The sequence below is a fragment of the Mobula birostris genome, chromosome 5, assembly GCF_030028105.1.
Source record: "Mobula birostris isolate sMobBir1 chromosome 5, sMobBir1.hap1, whole genome shotgun sequence".
Taxonomy (NCBI): domain Eukaryota; kingdom Metazoa; phylum Chordata; class Chondrichthyes; order Myliobatiformes; family Myliobatidae; genus Mobula; species Mobula birostris.
This window is the reverse complement of record NC_092374.1, coordinates 196,989,639-197,006,950: the sequence shown is the minus strand read 5'-3', so window position 1 is coordinate 197,006,950 and position 17,312 is coordinate 196,989,639. Positions and strand designations below refer to the sequence as shown.

The 17,312-nt window shown below is 47.4% G+C and overlaps 1 protein-coding gene across 1 annotated transcript in view; it reads left to right on the top strand.

The window, feature by feature from the left end:
• The window catches only part of LOC140198454 (uncharacterized), a 44,381-nt gene that overhangs the window by 24,664 nt on the left and 2,405 nt on the right, over positions 1–17,312 (top strand). Inside the window, 6 exon segments of the mRNA XM_072259538.1 lie at positions 2,477–2,727; positions 7,865–8,240; positions 8,319–8,414; positions 8,835–9,068; positions 9,781–9,803; positions 9,900–10,018. Of these exon segments, the coding sequence (XP_072115639.1) occupies positions 2,477–2,727; positions 7,865–8,240; positions 8,319–8,414; positions 8,835–9,068; positions 9,781–9,803; positions 9,900–10,018 (1,099 nt within the window).

Sequence of the window (17,312 nt, the reverse complement as noted above, 5' to 3'; positions counted from 1 at the left end):
GGATTATATTACAGACCAGCCAACCATCCTGGGGATTAAGAGGAACAGTTTTGAAAAAGATCACAGACCGTAGCAACAAACATAAGATTGTTAAAATAAATTATGCTGTTAAAGACAATTACGCTGGTTTAAATACTGGTGCACGAAACACCAGCTGTCCATCAAGTAGCTCCTCCCTTCCATCACCATAGCAACTCACGAGCTGCCTGATGTCTCTCTCTCTCTGAAACAGCGACACACTCTCTCTCTGTTTAAAGGCACAGTCCATAATGAATAATCCTTAGGATTCCGTCACAGGTAGAACAAAGTGATCTGGGAATACAGGCCCATAATTTGGAAAATGTAGTGTCACAGGTGGATAGGGTCATAAAGAAAGCTTCTGGCACATTGACCTATCGAAATCCTGTATTGAGTACAGGAGATGGGATCTCATGTTGAAGCTGTGTAAGACGATGGAGAGGCCTAATCTAGAGTATTGTGTGCAGTTTTGGTTACCTGCTTACAGGAGAGATGTAAACAAGGTTGAAAGGGTACAGGGAAAAATGACAAGGATGTTGCCGGGTCTGGAGGACCTGAGTTATAAGGAAAGATAGATTAGGTTAGGACTGTACTCGGTAGAATGTGAACAATTGAGAGGAGATTTGATAGGGGTATACAACATTGTGAGTGCTTGTCACTCTCACTTTCAGCTTCCACCACTGGCTAGCAGTTTTGTGAAAAGGAGAGCTGAGTGTGTAAGTCTCTTGACATGCCCTGGTGCTCGTGAACCAGAGCCCCAGATGTGGGTAAATATCCCCACTGCCTTGTGGGCAGCCTCGGGAGAGACGGAAGCTGCGGGGATAAACTCAGACAGCAAATCCAGAGTGGAACCCCTAAGGCAGCTGGACATCATTGAACATCCTTCCGGCAGTTCCTACAACCAAGCTGATGCCAAACAAGCTTCATAAGCTTTCCTTTGGACCACACTAGTGATGGTGAGAGGGGGATCTTGACGACTGGACATCTCAGGATCTCCATTCCTTCTGCCTCGGCTTGTTATGATGATTATCATCACCCATTGTCCTTCGAGACAGATGGATGCCAACACCAATCGATGGGGTGAATGCAAGCAGGCTTTTTCCACTGAGGTGAGTAGGACTATAATCAGAGATCCTGGGTCAGGGTGAAAGGTGAAAAGTTTAAGGGGAACACGAGGGAAACTTCTTCACTCAGAGGGTCATAGGAGTGTGGAGGAGCTGCCAGCACATGGTCTATGTGAGCCCGATTTCAATGTTTAAGAGAAGTTTGGATTGTTACATGGATGGAGGAGTATGGCGGGCTATGGTCCCGGTGCAGGTCAATGGGAATAGGCAGCTTAAATGGTTTTGGCAGGAACTAGATGGGCTCAGGGGCCTGTTACTGTGCTGTACTTGTCTGTGACTCTGTCTATGGAGGGAAGTAGATAGTTGACGTTTTGTCTCGAAGCCCCTCATCCGGACTGAAAGGAAGAGCGGAGACAGTCAGCATGGAAAGGTGGGAGGAAGGGTGGAGTGAGAGCTGGCAACTGATCCAGAGAGGGAGGGGTGGAGTGTGGAAATGTGTCAGAAACTGGGAGGTGAGAGGTGGGAGGGACAAAGAGGATGAAATCTGGTAGGAGAGGGAAGTGGAGCCTGGAATAAAAGGAGGAAGGTGATCAGGAGTGTGTGGGTGATGGGCAGATGGAGAGGATGAGGGAGGAGGGTAAAGAGACAGGGTGATGGGGACAGGTGGATCAGGAGGAGAGAGAAAACTAAAAAGGAAAAAAGACGGGTGGAACGGCTACTGAAAGTCTGAGAATTCCATGTTCACATCACCGGAGGATAAAACAGAATCGAGGTATGCCGATATGAGTTCAGTGGGGCAGGAACAAGCTGAAACAATGGGTCTACCTGGACAGGCAGGTTTGTGGATCTTGGATAAGAGGTAGAAAGGGGAGGTGCAGGAACTATGAGGTTGCAGGCAGTGGATGGGAGATCCCTAGAGCTTATAACGTCGGTGATGGTGTGGGAGACAGTGGCCTGGTACTCCTTAGTGGGGTCCTGTTCGAGGGGTAAGTAAGTTGGAGGTGTCTGAGAATTGTCGCTGGGCCTGAACGGTAGAGGTCAGTATGCCAGACTACTACAGAACCCCACTTATCTGCGGGTTTGAGGGTGAGGTGAGGATTAGTGCTGAGGGAGTGGAGAGCAGAGCGTTCTGAAGGAGTGAGGTTGGAATTGGAGAAAGCATTGGTGAAGTGCTGATGGTTGATGTCCCATCGGCAGTTGGCAATGTAAAGATCCAGAGCAGGCAGAAGACCCGAGCGGGGTGACCAGGGAGAGGAGGAGGGTTGAAGACCGGAGAAGGGGTCATCGGTGCTTGTCCTCCCTCGCCCTTCAGTCTGTCGGATTGCACAGGAGAGAGGTGAGAGCACCAGCCACCCATCAGCAGCTGCTGCGGCGCAGCTCCGGTCTCCCTGCAGCAGGAGACAGGTTTCGGAGGCAGCTGCAGGCAGCAGGCCCCGATCCCCGGCGGGGAAAGGCCGGGCACCCTCCGTATAGCTGGAACATCTCACCTCCACAACGGTAAAGATGCGCAGCCCCGGTCGGTGTTGCAGCGGTTGCCCAAGGTGCAGCTGCCGATTTGCGGCCCGTCCCCGGATCGGACCCACTCGCTCCCGGTGGCAATGGACGGCCCACTGGGCGGGGCTCATTCCTCGGCCGATGAGAGCGGGTCCTGCTGATTGACGGACCGCCTCCGTGAGCTGCAGATTTCAGTCCAAGGGAACACGAAGCTCCTGTCAGTGACTTTGTTTATCGCCTGTGCATGTGAACTTTGCGTTAATGAACTCGGACACAATTCCTCCAGACCAACACCACTGACCACAAGTCACCAGGAAGGGCTCGATGTACACGGTGCAACACACACACAAAATGCTGGAGGAACTCAGCAGGCCAGGCAGCATCGATGGAAAAAAGTACAGACGACATTTCGGGCAGAGACCCTTCGGCAGGTCTGGAGGGAAAAAGCTGAGGAGTCGATTTAAAAAGTGGGGGAAGGGAGAGAAAAACACACGGTGATGGGTGAAACCTGAAGGGGAGGGATGAAGTAAAGAGCTGGGAAGTTGATCGGTGAAAGAGATATAAGACTGGAGAAGGGGGAATCTGACAGAAGAGGACAGAAGGCCACGGAAGAAAGAAAAGGGGGAGGAGCAGCAGAGGGAGGCGATGGGCGGGCAAGGAGATCAGGTGGGAGAGGGAAAAGGGGGATGGGGAATAGTGAAGGAGAGGGGTTGGAGGCATTACCGGAAGTTCGAGAAATCGATGTTGATGCCATCAGACTGGAGGCTACCCAGGCAGAATATAAGGTCGCAAACAACAGGAATTCTGCAGATGCTGGAAATTCAAGCAACACACATCAAAGTTGCTGGTGAACGCAGCAGGCCAGGCAGCATCTCTAGGAAAAGGTGCAGTCGACGTCTGAAACGTCGACTGCACCTTTTCCTAGAGATGCTGCCTGGCCAGAATATAAGGTGTTGTTCCTCCAACCTAATCGTAGACTCATCACGACAGTGGAGGAGGCCCTGGTAATGCCCCCCACATGTCCTTCACCATCCCATCCCCTTTTCCCAGTGGTGGGCAAGTTGTTGGAGAAGATCCTGAGAGGCAGAATTTATGAACATTTGGAGAGACATGATCTGATCAGGGATAGTCTGTCTGGTTTTGTCAAGGGCAGGTCATGCCTTACGAACCTGATTGGATTCTTTGGGATGTAACAAAACACAGTGATGAAGGTGGAGCGGTGGATGTAGTGTATATGGATTTCAGTCAGGCATTCGCTAAGGTTCCCCATGGAAAGCTCATTCAGAAAGTAATGAGGCATGGGATCCAGGGGGACCTTGCTTTGTGGATCATGAATTGGCTTGACCACAGAAGGATTGATTGTGGATAGTTCATATTCTGCATGGAGGGCGGAGCTCAGTGGTGTTCTGCAGGGATCTGTTCTTGGACCCTTCCTTCGTGAATTTTATAAATGACCTGGATGAGGAAGTAGAAGGGTGGTTTTGTAAGTTTGGTGATGACACAAAAGTTGGGGATGTTGTGAATAGTCTGGAAGGTTGTCAGAGGGTACAGCGGGACAGTGATAGATGCAGAACTGGGCTGAGAAGTAGCAGATGGAGTTCAACTCAGATAAGAGTGAAGTGGTTCATTTCCGTACGTCAAATTTGAGGACAGAATATAGTATTAATGGTAAGACTCTTGGCACTGTGGAGGATCAGAGAGATCTTGGGGTCTGTGTCGATGGGACACTCAAAGCTGCTGCGCAGGTTGACAGTGTGGTTAAGAAGGTTCATCAACCGTGGGATTGAGGTCAAGACCTGTGAGGTAATGTTACAGCTGTATCAGACCTTGGTCAGACCCCACTTACAATACTGTGGTCAGTTCTGGTCATCTCATTACAGGAAGGATGTGGATACTATAGAGAGAGCACAGAGGAGATTTACAAGGATGTTGCCTGGATTGGAGAGTGTGTCTTATGAGAATAGGTTGAGTGAATTTACCTGATAGAGCTGTATAAGATGATGAGGGGCATTGATCGTGTGGGTAGTCAGAGGCTTTTCCCAGGGTTGAACTGACTAATGCGAGGGAGGGGGGCATACTTTTACGGTGCTTGGAAGTAGGTACAAGGGGATGTCGGGGTAAGTTTTTCACACAGAGAGTGGTGGGTGCGTGGAACGCATTGCCAGTGAAGGTGGTGGAGCCAGGTACAATAAGATCTTTCAAAAATCATAGTCATAGTCATATTTTATTGATCCTGGGGGAAATTGTTTTTTGTTACAGTTGCACCATAAATAATAAATAGTAATAGAACCATAAATAGTAAATAGTAATATGTAAATTATGCCAGTAAATTATGAAATAAATCCAGGACCAGCCTATCGGCTCAGGGTATCTGACCCTCCAAGGGAGGAGTTGTAAAGTTTGATGGCCACAGGCAGGAATGACTTCCTATGACGCTCTGTGCTGCATCTCGGAGGAATGAGTCTCTGGCTGAATGTACTCCGGTGCCCACCCAGTACATTATGTAGTGGATGGGAGACATTGACCAAGATGGCATGCAACTTAGACAGCATCCTCTTTTCAGGCACCACCGTCAGAGAGTCCAGTTCCATCCCCACAACATCACTGGCCTTACGAATGAGTTTTTTGATTCTGTTGGTGCCTGCTACCCTCAGCCTGCTGCCCCAGCACACAACAGCAAACATGATAGTACTGGTACATGGAGCTTAGGAAAATAGAGTGCTATGCGGTAGGGAAATTCTAGGCAGCTTCTAGAGTATGTTACATGGCTGGCAGTACGTTGTGGGCCGAAGGGCCTGTAATGTGCTGTAGATTTTCTATGTTCTATGTTGTATACTGGATGAACTCAGCAGGTCAGACTGCATCTATGGAAATGACATTTCGGCCGAGATCCTGCTTGAGAACTGGAAAGGAAGAGGGACGTCCCTAGAATAAAATCGGCGGGGGGTGGTGTGGAAACGGAAAGTAAGATAGCTGGAAAGTGATAGGTGAAGCCAGGTAGGTTCGAAAGATAAAGGGTTGGAAAAGAAGGAATCTGATACGAGAGCAGAGTGGACCAAAGGAGGAGGGGATGCAGGGGGAGATGATAGTCAGTTAGGCGAAGGTAAGAGGCCATCGTGGGGAATAGATGGAGAGGTGAGGGGGACGGAATTTTTTTCTGGAAGCAGAAATAAAATTCATGCCATCAGGTTCAAGGATACCCAGACATAAAATATGGTGTTTTTCCTTCGGACAAGAGAAGGCCATGGACTGTCAGGCTGGATTGAGAATGAGAATTGGAATTAAAATGTTTGGCCCCCAGGAAGTTCCATCTTTGGCAGATGGAGCAGAGGTGTTTGACAAAATAGTCCCCAATTTACAACAGGTCTCACCAATGCAGAGGAGGCTGCATTGTGAACAGCAGACCAAATAAATGACCCCAGCAAATGAAGTGTTGCCTCACCTGGAAGGACTTTTTGGGTCCTTGAATGGAGGTGAGGGAGGAGGTGAATAGGTACTTCGGTTGGTTGCAGGGGTAAGTGTCAGGGGTGAGATTAGTGGGGAGGGTGAATGGACAAGGGGGTCATGGAGGGAGTGATCCCTGCAGACAATAGAGAAAGGAGGAGGTAGATACGTTTGGTGGTCGGATCTATTTGGAAATGGAGGAGGTTCCAGAGGATGATGCGTTGGATGCAGACACTTATGTGGTGGTAGGTTAGGACAAGAGGAGCTCTATCACTGTTAAGGTAGAGGGAAGATGGGGTGAGCACAGACCTTCAGGAGATGGAGGAGATGCAGGAAAGGGAAACATCAGTAGTGGAGGAAAGGAAACCCTGTTCTTTGCAGAGGATGACATTCCTGATGTTCTGGAATGGGAAACTGCATTCTGGGAACAGATACAGTGGAAATGTAGGAAGTTACTGAAGTTAATAGCATTTTTACAGGAGACAGGTTGGGAAGAGGCATAGTCAAGGTATCTGTGGGAATCAGTAGGTTTATAAAATATGTCAGTTGACAGTTTGTTTCCAGAGATGGAGGCAGAGAGTAGGGCAAAGGGGAGGGAGGTGTTTGAAATGGACCGAGTGAATTCATGTGCAGGGTGGAAGTTAAAGTTGATGAAATTGATAAACTCAGCATGGGTGCATGAACCAGCACCAATGCAGTCATTAATGTTTCTGAGGAAGATCTGGGGAGCATTACCGGGGAAGGCCTGGAACATGGACTGTTCTACGTAGCCAACAAAGAGACAGGCATTGTTGGGGCTCATACAGATACCTGTGGACCGCCCTCTAATCTGGAGAAAGTGGGAGGAGCGGAAGGAAAATTGGTGAGGGTGAGGGTCCTTCCAGATGGTGAGGAACTGGTTTGTTCTTTTATTGAGAAAGAAACAGAGAGCTGTAAGGCATTCTTGATGGAGGATTGAAGTTATAACTGGACATCCATGATGAAAATGAGACGGCCAGTGCCAGGGAATTGAAAACTGCTGAGGAGATTGAGGCCATGAGAAGTGTCACGGATGTCGGGGGAAACGGACTGACTCGAATGGGATAGAGTGGAGTCGATGTATGAGGACACGAGTTCAGTGGGGCAGGAGCGCCCAAGAGCAGGGTCGGACAAACAGGCCAACAGTCTGTCTCGCTTTTCAGGAATTGTCCCTTTCAGTTCTGCCTTACACTGAACCAAGCTCTGCGCTCCGGGTTCATTTATATTCAGACCTCTTTTATGTGTTGCTGAACCCACCTTGACGTGGAAATTGCCGCGATTCCTTCCCAGTGAACACTTGCAGGAACGTTATGTTCATTTCCGAGACTGCAGCGCCCCTAGAGGACAATCCCGGTACTGCAGGGGTTCAGCAGCTCCCGTAAGTGAAAGGATTCTGAACCCGGAAGTGCCGGGAGTTAACATGGCTTCGAAAGGACAGGTTGAGAGTTTAACCGAGGAGGTTCAGCCCGAAACTTGATGATCTACCAGCACATGGAGATGTCCGTGGGAGAATGCTGCCGACTGGCACACTCTCGGCTGCAGGAGTACGTGCTGAGGGACGCACTGAAACTCGGTGCAGCCACCGCAAGGGCCCGGTGGGAAGGACCACAGTATAGGTTTCTCCACCCGTGGGAGTGGGAGGGGTCGGTGGGCGGGGAGTATACCCCTCAACAATGATATGGTAAGCTGAACTACTGGAGTGCCACTTGGGTGGCTATAAACACGGGTATTTTACTGAGTATAATGGAAACGTATGTAAAGGATGAAAAGTTATTGAATGGTTTATTGTATATATTTATTTTTGAATAAAGTATATTTTGAAATTAAAAAAAAAAAAAAAAAATCTGCCTGGATTTTTTCACCGACCCGGTTATACTGGAGTGTGGTCACTACTTCTGCCGCTCCTGTATCACACGGTGTTGGGAAAGGGAGGAGAGAAGCTCCTGCCCGGAATGTAGGGAGGATATTGCAGACAGCACCCTCAGGGCCAGTCGGGCCTTAGCAAATCTGTCTGAGAAAGCTCGAAAACTAAACCTGAATCCGAAAGAGAAGGAAAATAAACTTAAGTGCGAGAAACATGAGGAAGAACTGAAGCTGTTTTGTGAGACGGACAAGACACTGATCTGCCTGATCTGTAGAGATGGGCGGGAACACAAGTCTCACAACTTCATGCCGGTTAATGAAGCCGTTGAAATCTACAAGGTAAAACTAACCAGGTTTTGATCAGCTGTTTACATAGTTGCATATTTTGGTCTAATGTCTTCACTCTCTGATTCCCAGGGTCGGGTTAAATCTTCCTTAGACTCTCTCACTAAAAAGAAATCAGACTTCGAGGAAATGGAGCAACAACAGAAAGAGAAGATTTCTGGAGTTCGGGTGAGACTGCCAGAGAAGAATTTACAAATTCGCTGTGTAGTTTTTTTTCCCCTTTAATGCAGAGTAGCAGAGTATCGCAGCTCCAGTTACCTGGGATCGATCCTGACCCCTGGAGCTGTTTGCGTGGAGTTTGCATGTTCTCCCCGTAACCAGTACCTTCCTTTAGCCGACATTGCATGGTTGAACGGTAAATTGGCTACTGTAATTAACTTTGTGATTGTGGGTGGTCTGTGAATCAGGTCGGAGTTAGTGGGTCTGAGACGGAGTATATGTTTCAGGGAGACATGGGGGAATGTGATGGAGGATTTTGTTCTGAGAACCAGCATGGACTTTAATGGGCTGAATGGTTACCTTCCACGTATGAAGGAAATACAAAAAATAGACTCAAATAGTAAACTAGCCTTTCCTTTCATTTGACAGGAACAGTCACACAGCCTTCAGTCCCAGATCACATCCCTGTTTGCTGAACTGCGCCAGGTTCTCACTGAGAAAGAGCAGCGTGCACTCCGAGATCTCAGGGAAGAAGAGGAGAGGATTCTGAATCCAATGGAAAAAAATCTTCAAGGGATTCAAGAGATTTTAAATTCTATCCAGGAGAAAATCTCAAAGTTACAGGAGCGGATGGATCAACATGAAAATATCATATTTCTCATGGTGAGAGATTTCAGTTTGGATCTGTAAAAGTGCACCGTCACAAAATGATGTATTTTATCTCAAATACTACAGTTGGAAACTGATTTCCACCATGCGGACATCCTGACTGTTTAGAATTGTGATTGTCCCAAACTGGCCTCCCACAACATCTGTACATCACAGGACAGTCTGCAACCTTCTCGGGAATGAGTTACTCTGATCAGAGCACTGAGCTGGTGATTGTTTCTGTGATTCCCATGTATAATATCCCTTGATACTCAGAGTAACACCCAGTTACAGTCACAGGCTGTGAGTGTGTTTCTGATATTCTCTTCACCACATTTCTTGTGGGATTTATTAACAACCAACTGATGTTTTATCTTTGATTTTTGGTCTCACACAAGGAGAAATATTTTCTCCACTCCCACCCCATCAAATCCATTCGGAATGTTAAATTCCTCCATCTGATCCTCCCTGACATCATATCCAGATAAAAATACACAACCTGTCCAGTCTCTCCTGTAAGTTCCATCCTCCCAGTTATGGTATAATTCTCATAAACATTCCTTGTATTTTCTCCCATGGTTCTGTGTCTCTCTTTCTCCATGTGTGTCAGTGGGAGTGAGTTAAGTGGGAATTTTCAGCAGCTTGTAGTAACTTGGCTCAGATTCCTGCTGTTGGGATGCCGACGGTCAGTCTCAGTCAATTGAGATCTGTGTTTTATTTATTTCAGGAGGAAGCTCACCGGAAGAGGAGGTAGGAGATGTTCTTGACTGAAACTCTGTATGGATTTGTAAAATAGTTCAAATATCACTGATGTTCAGTTTATAACTAGATGTATAATATCTACAGGATCAGTGATGAAGAATGGACATTGTCAGTGACAGATGGTGCCCTTCTGGTTGAAAAATTCTATCACCCCTATTTGTTCGACGTAGCATTGGGAGAAGTGTTTCATGGCATTGAGCGAGGTAAGACATGCAGATTCATTCCGGCACCAACCCCAACTGCTGGGACACATCACTGCCACATGGTCAGCTGGAGATGTCAGACCCTTGAACACAGCAAACCAGGGGCAAAATACAACCAAATCACTGGTCTGTTAGGTGAATCACTACATCCAGATCCCATTTGCGCTGGACAAACAAGCCAATGCACGAGTTTGAATCCTTACATGGTAGCTCTGGAATTAATATTCCATTAATGAGATTAAAGGGGATAAAATCTGGTATAACTGTGGTGACAGGGATTGTCAGAAAAATACACCAGTCCTTCGTGCCACTCACCCTGTCTGGCCTGCCCGTGACCGCAGTCTGATTGATTCAGCTCTGCCCCCTGCTGGCCTCACGAGTCTCACTGTTGTTATCAAACCATCACATTGAAAACTGAGCCCGGACACACCAAGCAGCATTAACACCGGTGAACACAGCATAACTGGTCTGGCAAATCTCCCTCACACACATTCACAAGAAGGTTTAGCAGATTGTAGTCAGATTGCACATTGTTAGTCCCCTCAGTAACCTGGAAACTATTCTCTTCACTCAGAGTGAATGGTTTTTATTTGAACAATTCGCACACATGTCACAATGTCAACGTCCCTGCCATCTTTCACCCTCCTCAGTCCACAGTCACTTCAGACTCCTGTCTCATCACTGTCCTTTTCCTCTGCTCAATCTAACCCCTCATAACCTTATATATTTCTGTCAGATCACCTACCAGTCCATTTACCTGCATTTTGCCCTTATCCTTCTAAACCTCCCTGTCATCGTTTCTCTGTCCCAGGCCTCAACTCCTGTGCCAGTTCCATGGGGCCCTGAATTCTCCTGTGTCACAGAAGGTGATCGACCTCATTTTCTACCACATTGCAGAAGCAAATGTGCTGCAGGTCCGAAAATGCAGAAAGGTAGATAAATCCCCAGGACCTGACCAAGTGTATCCCAGGACATTCTGGGAAGCTCAGGAAGAAATTGTGGGGCCCTTTTGGAGATATGTGTGTCATCGATAGCTGTGGGCGAGGGGCCAGAACACTGGAGGGAGACTACTGTTGAACATTTATTGAAGATAGACTGTTGGAAAAGCCTGGGAAGTACTGACTGGTGAGCCTAACGTCGCTGGAGGGTACATTAATGGAGGGGATTCTGGGAGACTGTTATTTGCAAAGGCGAGGACTAATCAGGGATACCCAGCTTGGTTTTCTGCATGGACGGTACGGTAGCATAGTGGTTAGCACAACGCTTTACAGTACCAGTGACCCGGGTTCATGTCCTGTCGCTGCCTGTAAGGAGTTTGTACGTTCTCCCATGACCACGTGGGTTTCTTCCAGGTGCTCCGGTTTCACAGTCCAAACCCGCACTGGTTGGCAGGTTATTTGGTCATTGTAACTTGTCCCATGGTCAGGCTCGGATTAAATCAGGGGTTGCTGGGTGGTGGGGGTCATTGTAACTTGTCCCATGGTCAGGCTCGGATTAAATCGGGTTTCTGGGTGGTGGGGGTCAAAGGGCCGGAAGGGTCTATTCCGAGCTGTATCTCAATAAATAAATTACAGCTGATGAAATTGCAGTGCACATCGTCTCCATGGAGTTTAGCGAGGGATTTGACAAAGCGGTAGAGAGTTAGATCACATGGGATACAGTACGATCTGGAATAGGATACAGAATTGTCTGGGTGGAGTCCTGTGACCAGCGGTTGTGCTGCAGGGATCGGTGCTGGGTCCACTGTTTTGCATCATTCATATGAATGATTTGGAAAGAATGTAGCTGACGTGTTTAGAGGGTTTGTGAAGGACTTTACAATTGGTGGTTTCATGGACAGTGAAGAGGTTATTTATTTATTTAGATACAGTGTGAAACAGACACATAAAAACATAGAAAATTTACAGCACAACACAGGCCCTTCAGCCCACAAAGTTGTGACAAACATGTCTCTACCTTGGAAATTATTAGGCTTACCCATAGCCCTCTATTTTTCTAAGCTCCATGTACCTATCCAAAAGTGTCTTAAAAGACCCTATCGTATCCACCTCCACCAACGTTTCCGGCAGCCCATTCCACTCACTCACCGCTCTCTGAGTCAAAAACTTACCCCCGACGTCTCCTCTGTACCTACTCCCCAGCACCTTAAACCTGTGTCCTCTTGTGGCAACCATTTCAGCCCTGGGAAAAAGCCTCTGACTGTCCACACGATCAACGCCTCTCATCAGCTTGTACACCTCTATCAGGTCACCTCTCATCCTCCTTCGCTCCAAGGAGAAAAGGCCGGGTTCACTCAACCTATTCTCATAAGGCATGCTCCCCAGTCCAGGCAACGTCCTTGTAAATCTCCTCTGCACCCTTTCTATGGCTTCCACATCCTTCCTGTAAGTGAGGCGATCAGAACTGAGTACAGTACTCCAAGTGGGGTCTGACCAGGGTCCTAGATAGCTGCAACATTACCTCTTCGCTCCTAAATTCAATTCCATGCTTGATGAAGATGATGTCTTTTAAGAGACTTTTGAATACAGAGTACACCTTCTTAACCACAGAGTCAACCTGCGCAGCAACTTTGAGTGTCCTATGGACTCAGACCCCAAGATCCCTCTGATCCTCCACACTGCCGAGAGTCTTACCATTAATACTATATTTTGCCATCATATTTGATCTACCAAAATGAACCACTTCACACTTATCTGAGTTGATCTCCATCTACCACTGTACAGCTCAGATTTGCATCCTATCAATGTCCTGCTGTTACCTCAGACAGCCCTCCACACTACCCACAACACCTCCAACCTTTGTCTCATCAGCAAACTTACTAACCCAACCCTCCACTTCCTCATCCAGGTCATTTATAAAAATCACAAAGAGTAAGGGTCCCAGAACAGATCCCTGAGGCACTCCACTGGTGACCGACCTCCATGCAGAATATGACCTGTCTACAACCACTCTTTGCCTTCTGCGGGCAAGCCAGTTCTGGATCCACTTGAAGGAGCTGTGGTCTTGGACCTCACTGCTCCAGGTTAAACACCGTCAGCAATTTCTCCATCCAGATCTCCAACTGATCCTTGTCCTACTGTATCCTTCAACAATCTTCTTGCTATCCACAACTCCAACAAACTCGTGCCAATTCAAGTGTGCAGGCCACATTTTTCACTCACCAACAGAATTACCAGCACTGAACTCTGTGAAATATCTGTGGTCACAGACCTCCAGACGGAACAACACCCCTCTACCACAGTCCTCTGTCTCCTGTGGCCAAGCCAATTGTGAATCCAATCTACATTCCGCTTTTGTAATATGGATACATTCCAAGACACAGCGACTCATTTGCCTTAATTCCCCATCTCCCTGTCTCCATGGGAAGTACATGAAATGCCTCTCCCACCTCCTATGACTCCAGATATCAACGACCACATTGATCCTGAATGGGCTGAATCCCTGGATCAGGCCTGAGAGTGGAATGTCGGTGATGGGGTGGTGGAGGTGGATTGTGGCAAAGGGGACAAAGATCTTCTGTTTCCATCTGCATTAACAGTTCCTCCACACTCTTCTCACCACTGGCCCATCCGGTTCTGGTTCCATCTGCCATTCTTCTCCTTCCTAATGGTTCTCATTATCACCTCTTTTACCTAGGGGTTCCTTCACACTGTCTCCTTGCTCCATCTCCCTCTCATTTTATCCTCTCTGTCTCCCCTCTCCACTCTCAGTCCTGATGTAGGGGTTTGACCCGAAACGTCGACAGTCCCTTTTCTCCCACAGATACTGCTCGACCCACTGAGTTCCTCCAGCAGATTGTGTGAGTTTCAATAATTCGATATATTTAGGGTGGATTTTGAGAAACTTTTGAAGGATTGAGAGATTGAGGTTTTGGGGAACTGGTACAGAAGAGGAATTGATGCCAGTATCGATCAGTCACTGTCACATTGAATGAAGGGTCTGTTCCTGTGCTGTACTGTTCTATGTTCTCTGTTCAGACGAATGAGAGGAGATATCAGGGAAACACAAAATTCTTCCCGGGTTCAACAGACAGGATGTAGGGAGGATGTTTCCCCCGTCTGAGGAGTCGAGGGTCAGGGGTCACTGTCTCAGGATGGTGAACCCCCAGAGGATGGGGTATCTTCGGAATTCTCTGCACCGGAGGCTGTGGGGTCACAGTCATTCAGTTCATTTAGAGTTACAGAGTCAGCGTCTTACAGCACAGAAACAGGCCCTTCCACCCATCAACTCTGTGCTAACCTATTTACCCATCTATACTCATCCCACTGGCTGGCATTAGGTCAGTCTCCTTCTGTGCCTTGTCTATTGAAGTGTCTGTCTAAGTGTCTCCGAAACACAGTGATTGTATCTGATTCCAACACCTCCTCCACAGGAAATTCCAACATCAGCCACTCACTGTTCAAATAAACTCACCTTTAAACTCCTTCCTCCCACCTCAGACATGTGACCCCTTGTATTTGATCCCCCTGCCGTGGGAAGAAGATTCCAACTGCCTGCTCACTCTCCACCCCTCATAACCTGATCTATTTCTGTCAGATCACCTGTCAGACCATTCACCTGCATTTGGCCCGTATCCTTCTAAACCTTCCCTGTCATCAGTTCTCTGTCCCAGACCTCAACTCCTCTGCTGTGCCAGTTCCACAGGGCCCTCAATTCCCCCGTGTTACAGAGGATGATCGACCTCATTCTCTACCACATTGCAGAAGCAAATGTGCTGCAGGTCCTAAAGTGCATAAAGGTAGATAAATCCTCAGGTCCTGATCAAGTGTATCCCAGGACATTGTGGGAAGCTCAGGAAGAAATTGTTGGCCCCCATTTGCAGATGTTTGTTCTGATCCGCATCCGACCGTGTAAGCTTCCATGGTTTAGACATTCCGACTGTCTGGAATATGGAGAGCTGGTGCAGCCCCTTTAAAAATTCAGACCCACCCTGCTAATTGGCACCAGGATTTTAATATTTAATGAGCACCTGAACTGAGGTTCCGTGCTCAGTCTGTACAAACAGCATTATCAGTAATGCTCTTTGAACTGGGGTTTTAAATTTTCAGTTTCTAAGTCAGAATATATGGTTTTCATTCAGAACATGGGTTGGATAATATTCACATGACTCTGTATGGATGTTCACTGTCTAGGGTTCCCGTGTTTAAATATTTGGGGTTATTGTTGGATGCAAGACTGACTTGGAGGACAGATTTAAAGTTCTTGAAGGATAAATGTAAGCATGTCATTAACTTTATGCAGTTTGTGGCTGGGTATGACTGGGGAGCCTCTAGGGGTGTGTTATTGACAATTTATTGTGCTTTAATACCCTCTTTTCTGGGCAATGGTTGTATGATTTATAGGGAGGCAGCTCATTCCGTTTTATTTTGATGGGATGTTCTACAGGTCAAGGCACTTAGAATCTGCAGTGGAGCATTCCAGACCACACCAAGAGATGCATTTGGGGTTGAACTAGGAGAGATGCCTCTTGACCAACAGAGTGAAAAATTGAGCCTTGCATGGGGGACTTTTGTAGTAAGGTGGGGTACGTCCCATTTGCTTTATTTGGTTTTAATGGATTGCTGGGAATATACTAAGAGAGTTCGTAAATGTTTTGGGTGGATAATTAGGGAAGATGTGCGGGAGTATGGTCTTGTCAATTTGCAGATTCCCGACAGTGGCCTGGCAAGGATTTCAAATTTGGATATTTCCAGATGTGGAAATAGATTTATCATTATTGGGGGATAGACAGAGTCTTGTGGGTGATGAGAGGGTGTCTAGTCATTTATGGCAGCAGTATTTTGCCCTTTTGCCTATTTTCACCGATGGTTCTAAAGACCCAGTCAGTAATGGGTGGCTCTGGGATATTTATCCCCTGGTTTAATGTTGAGTTGGGGAAAAGGCTGACAGGTGGATTATCTGTCTATACAGCAGAAGTTATGGCTATTATCATTAGTTTGATATTGTTTACAACTTCACTCTGGAAGCCTCTGCGACGACACTGGTGCCGAGCTGTATCATTGCTTGCCCTTCCCTTGGACTCCATCAGTGATGTGGAGAGGGGGAACCCACAGCATGGGCAACAGCTGGTTCTTCAAATCTTCTCACCCAGGCTTGCACCCTGGAGAGGACACATTCCACCAGAGGAGCAAAACCATGTTCCCCTGGGATTGACGGCTGCCTATGAGTTCAGGGGAGGGGCCATTTGGGACGGAATAAGAGGGAAGATGTGTGGTTGGTGAGATTGACGTTAGGACACACAGATTTGCACTCCACTTTGGCACTTCTTGGTAAGTGTGGGAATGAGTCGTGTGATTTTTCTTAAGGTATCAGAGACAGTGGAACATGAGATCATGGTGTGCCACAGATATTTGGTATAACATAGGAAGCTGTTTAATCAATTACTGGGCAGATCTGTGGTGCCTAGGCTGCAGGATATTCTGGCACCTGAAGCAGGGATTGATATGTCATGTAGGATCCTGGTGAAGTTTTTCATTAAAAGAGGTTTGTGGGCAGGACCTGATCCCTGTGACAGCTCCTATCATACTCCAGTCCAGTAGGTGGCGGTAATGCACCTTCCTGACCGGTGCGAGCTCCCATTAGCACAAAAGTCAGTGGAAGAAGAAGGTTCGGTGCTCAGTTGTCAGCTGGACTCTGGATTCTCGTCTCAGTCTTGTATCTTGTATCGATTCTCGTCTCGGATACTCCAGCACCTGGGTCCTTACCGTCCTCGCCTCGGACTCTTATCACAATATGTGTATCATCAGTAGGTACGGGTGAGGGGCCAGAAGACTGGAGGGTGACTATTGCTGAACATTTATTGAAGATCGACTGTCGGGGAAAGCCTGGGAAGTAGAGACTGGTGAGCATAACGTCAGTGGTGGGGATTCTGAGCGACAGGATCTATGTCCATTTGGAAGGGCAAGACCTAACAGGGATACCCAATGTGGCTTTCTGCATGGACGGAGAAGACAGATGATGGAAATGCAGTAAACATTGTCTACATGGACTTTAGTGAGATTTTTGACAAGGTACTTTATGGTAGAATATTCCAGAGAGTTAGATCACATGGGCTACACCTCAAATCTGTCCAAATGGATACAGAATTACCTGGCCTTTGTCCAGTGGTGTTCTGCAGGGATGGGTGATGGGTCCACTGTTTTTCATAATTCATATGAATGATTTGGAAGTGGAAGTGGTGACATGTTTCGTAGATTTGTGGAGGACTCTTAAAATTGTTGGACATTGAGGACTGGAGGGCTTGGGTTATAAGGAGAGGCTGGATAGGCTGGGAATTTTCCCTGCAGCTGAGGAG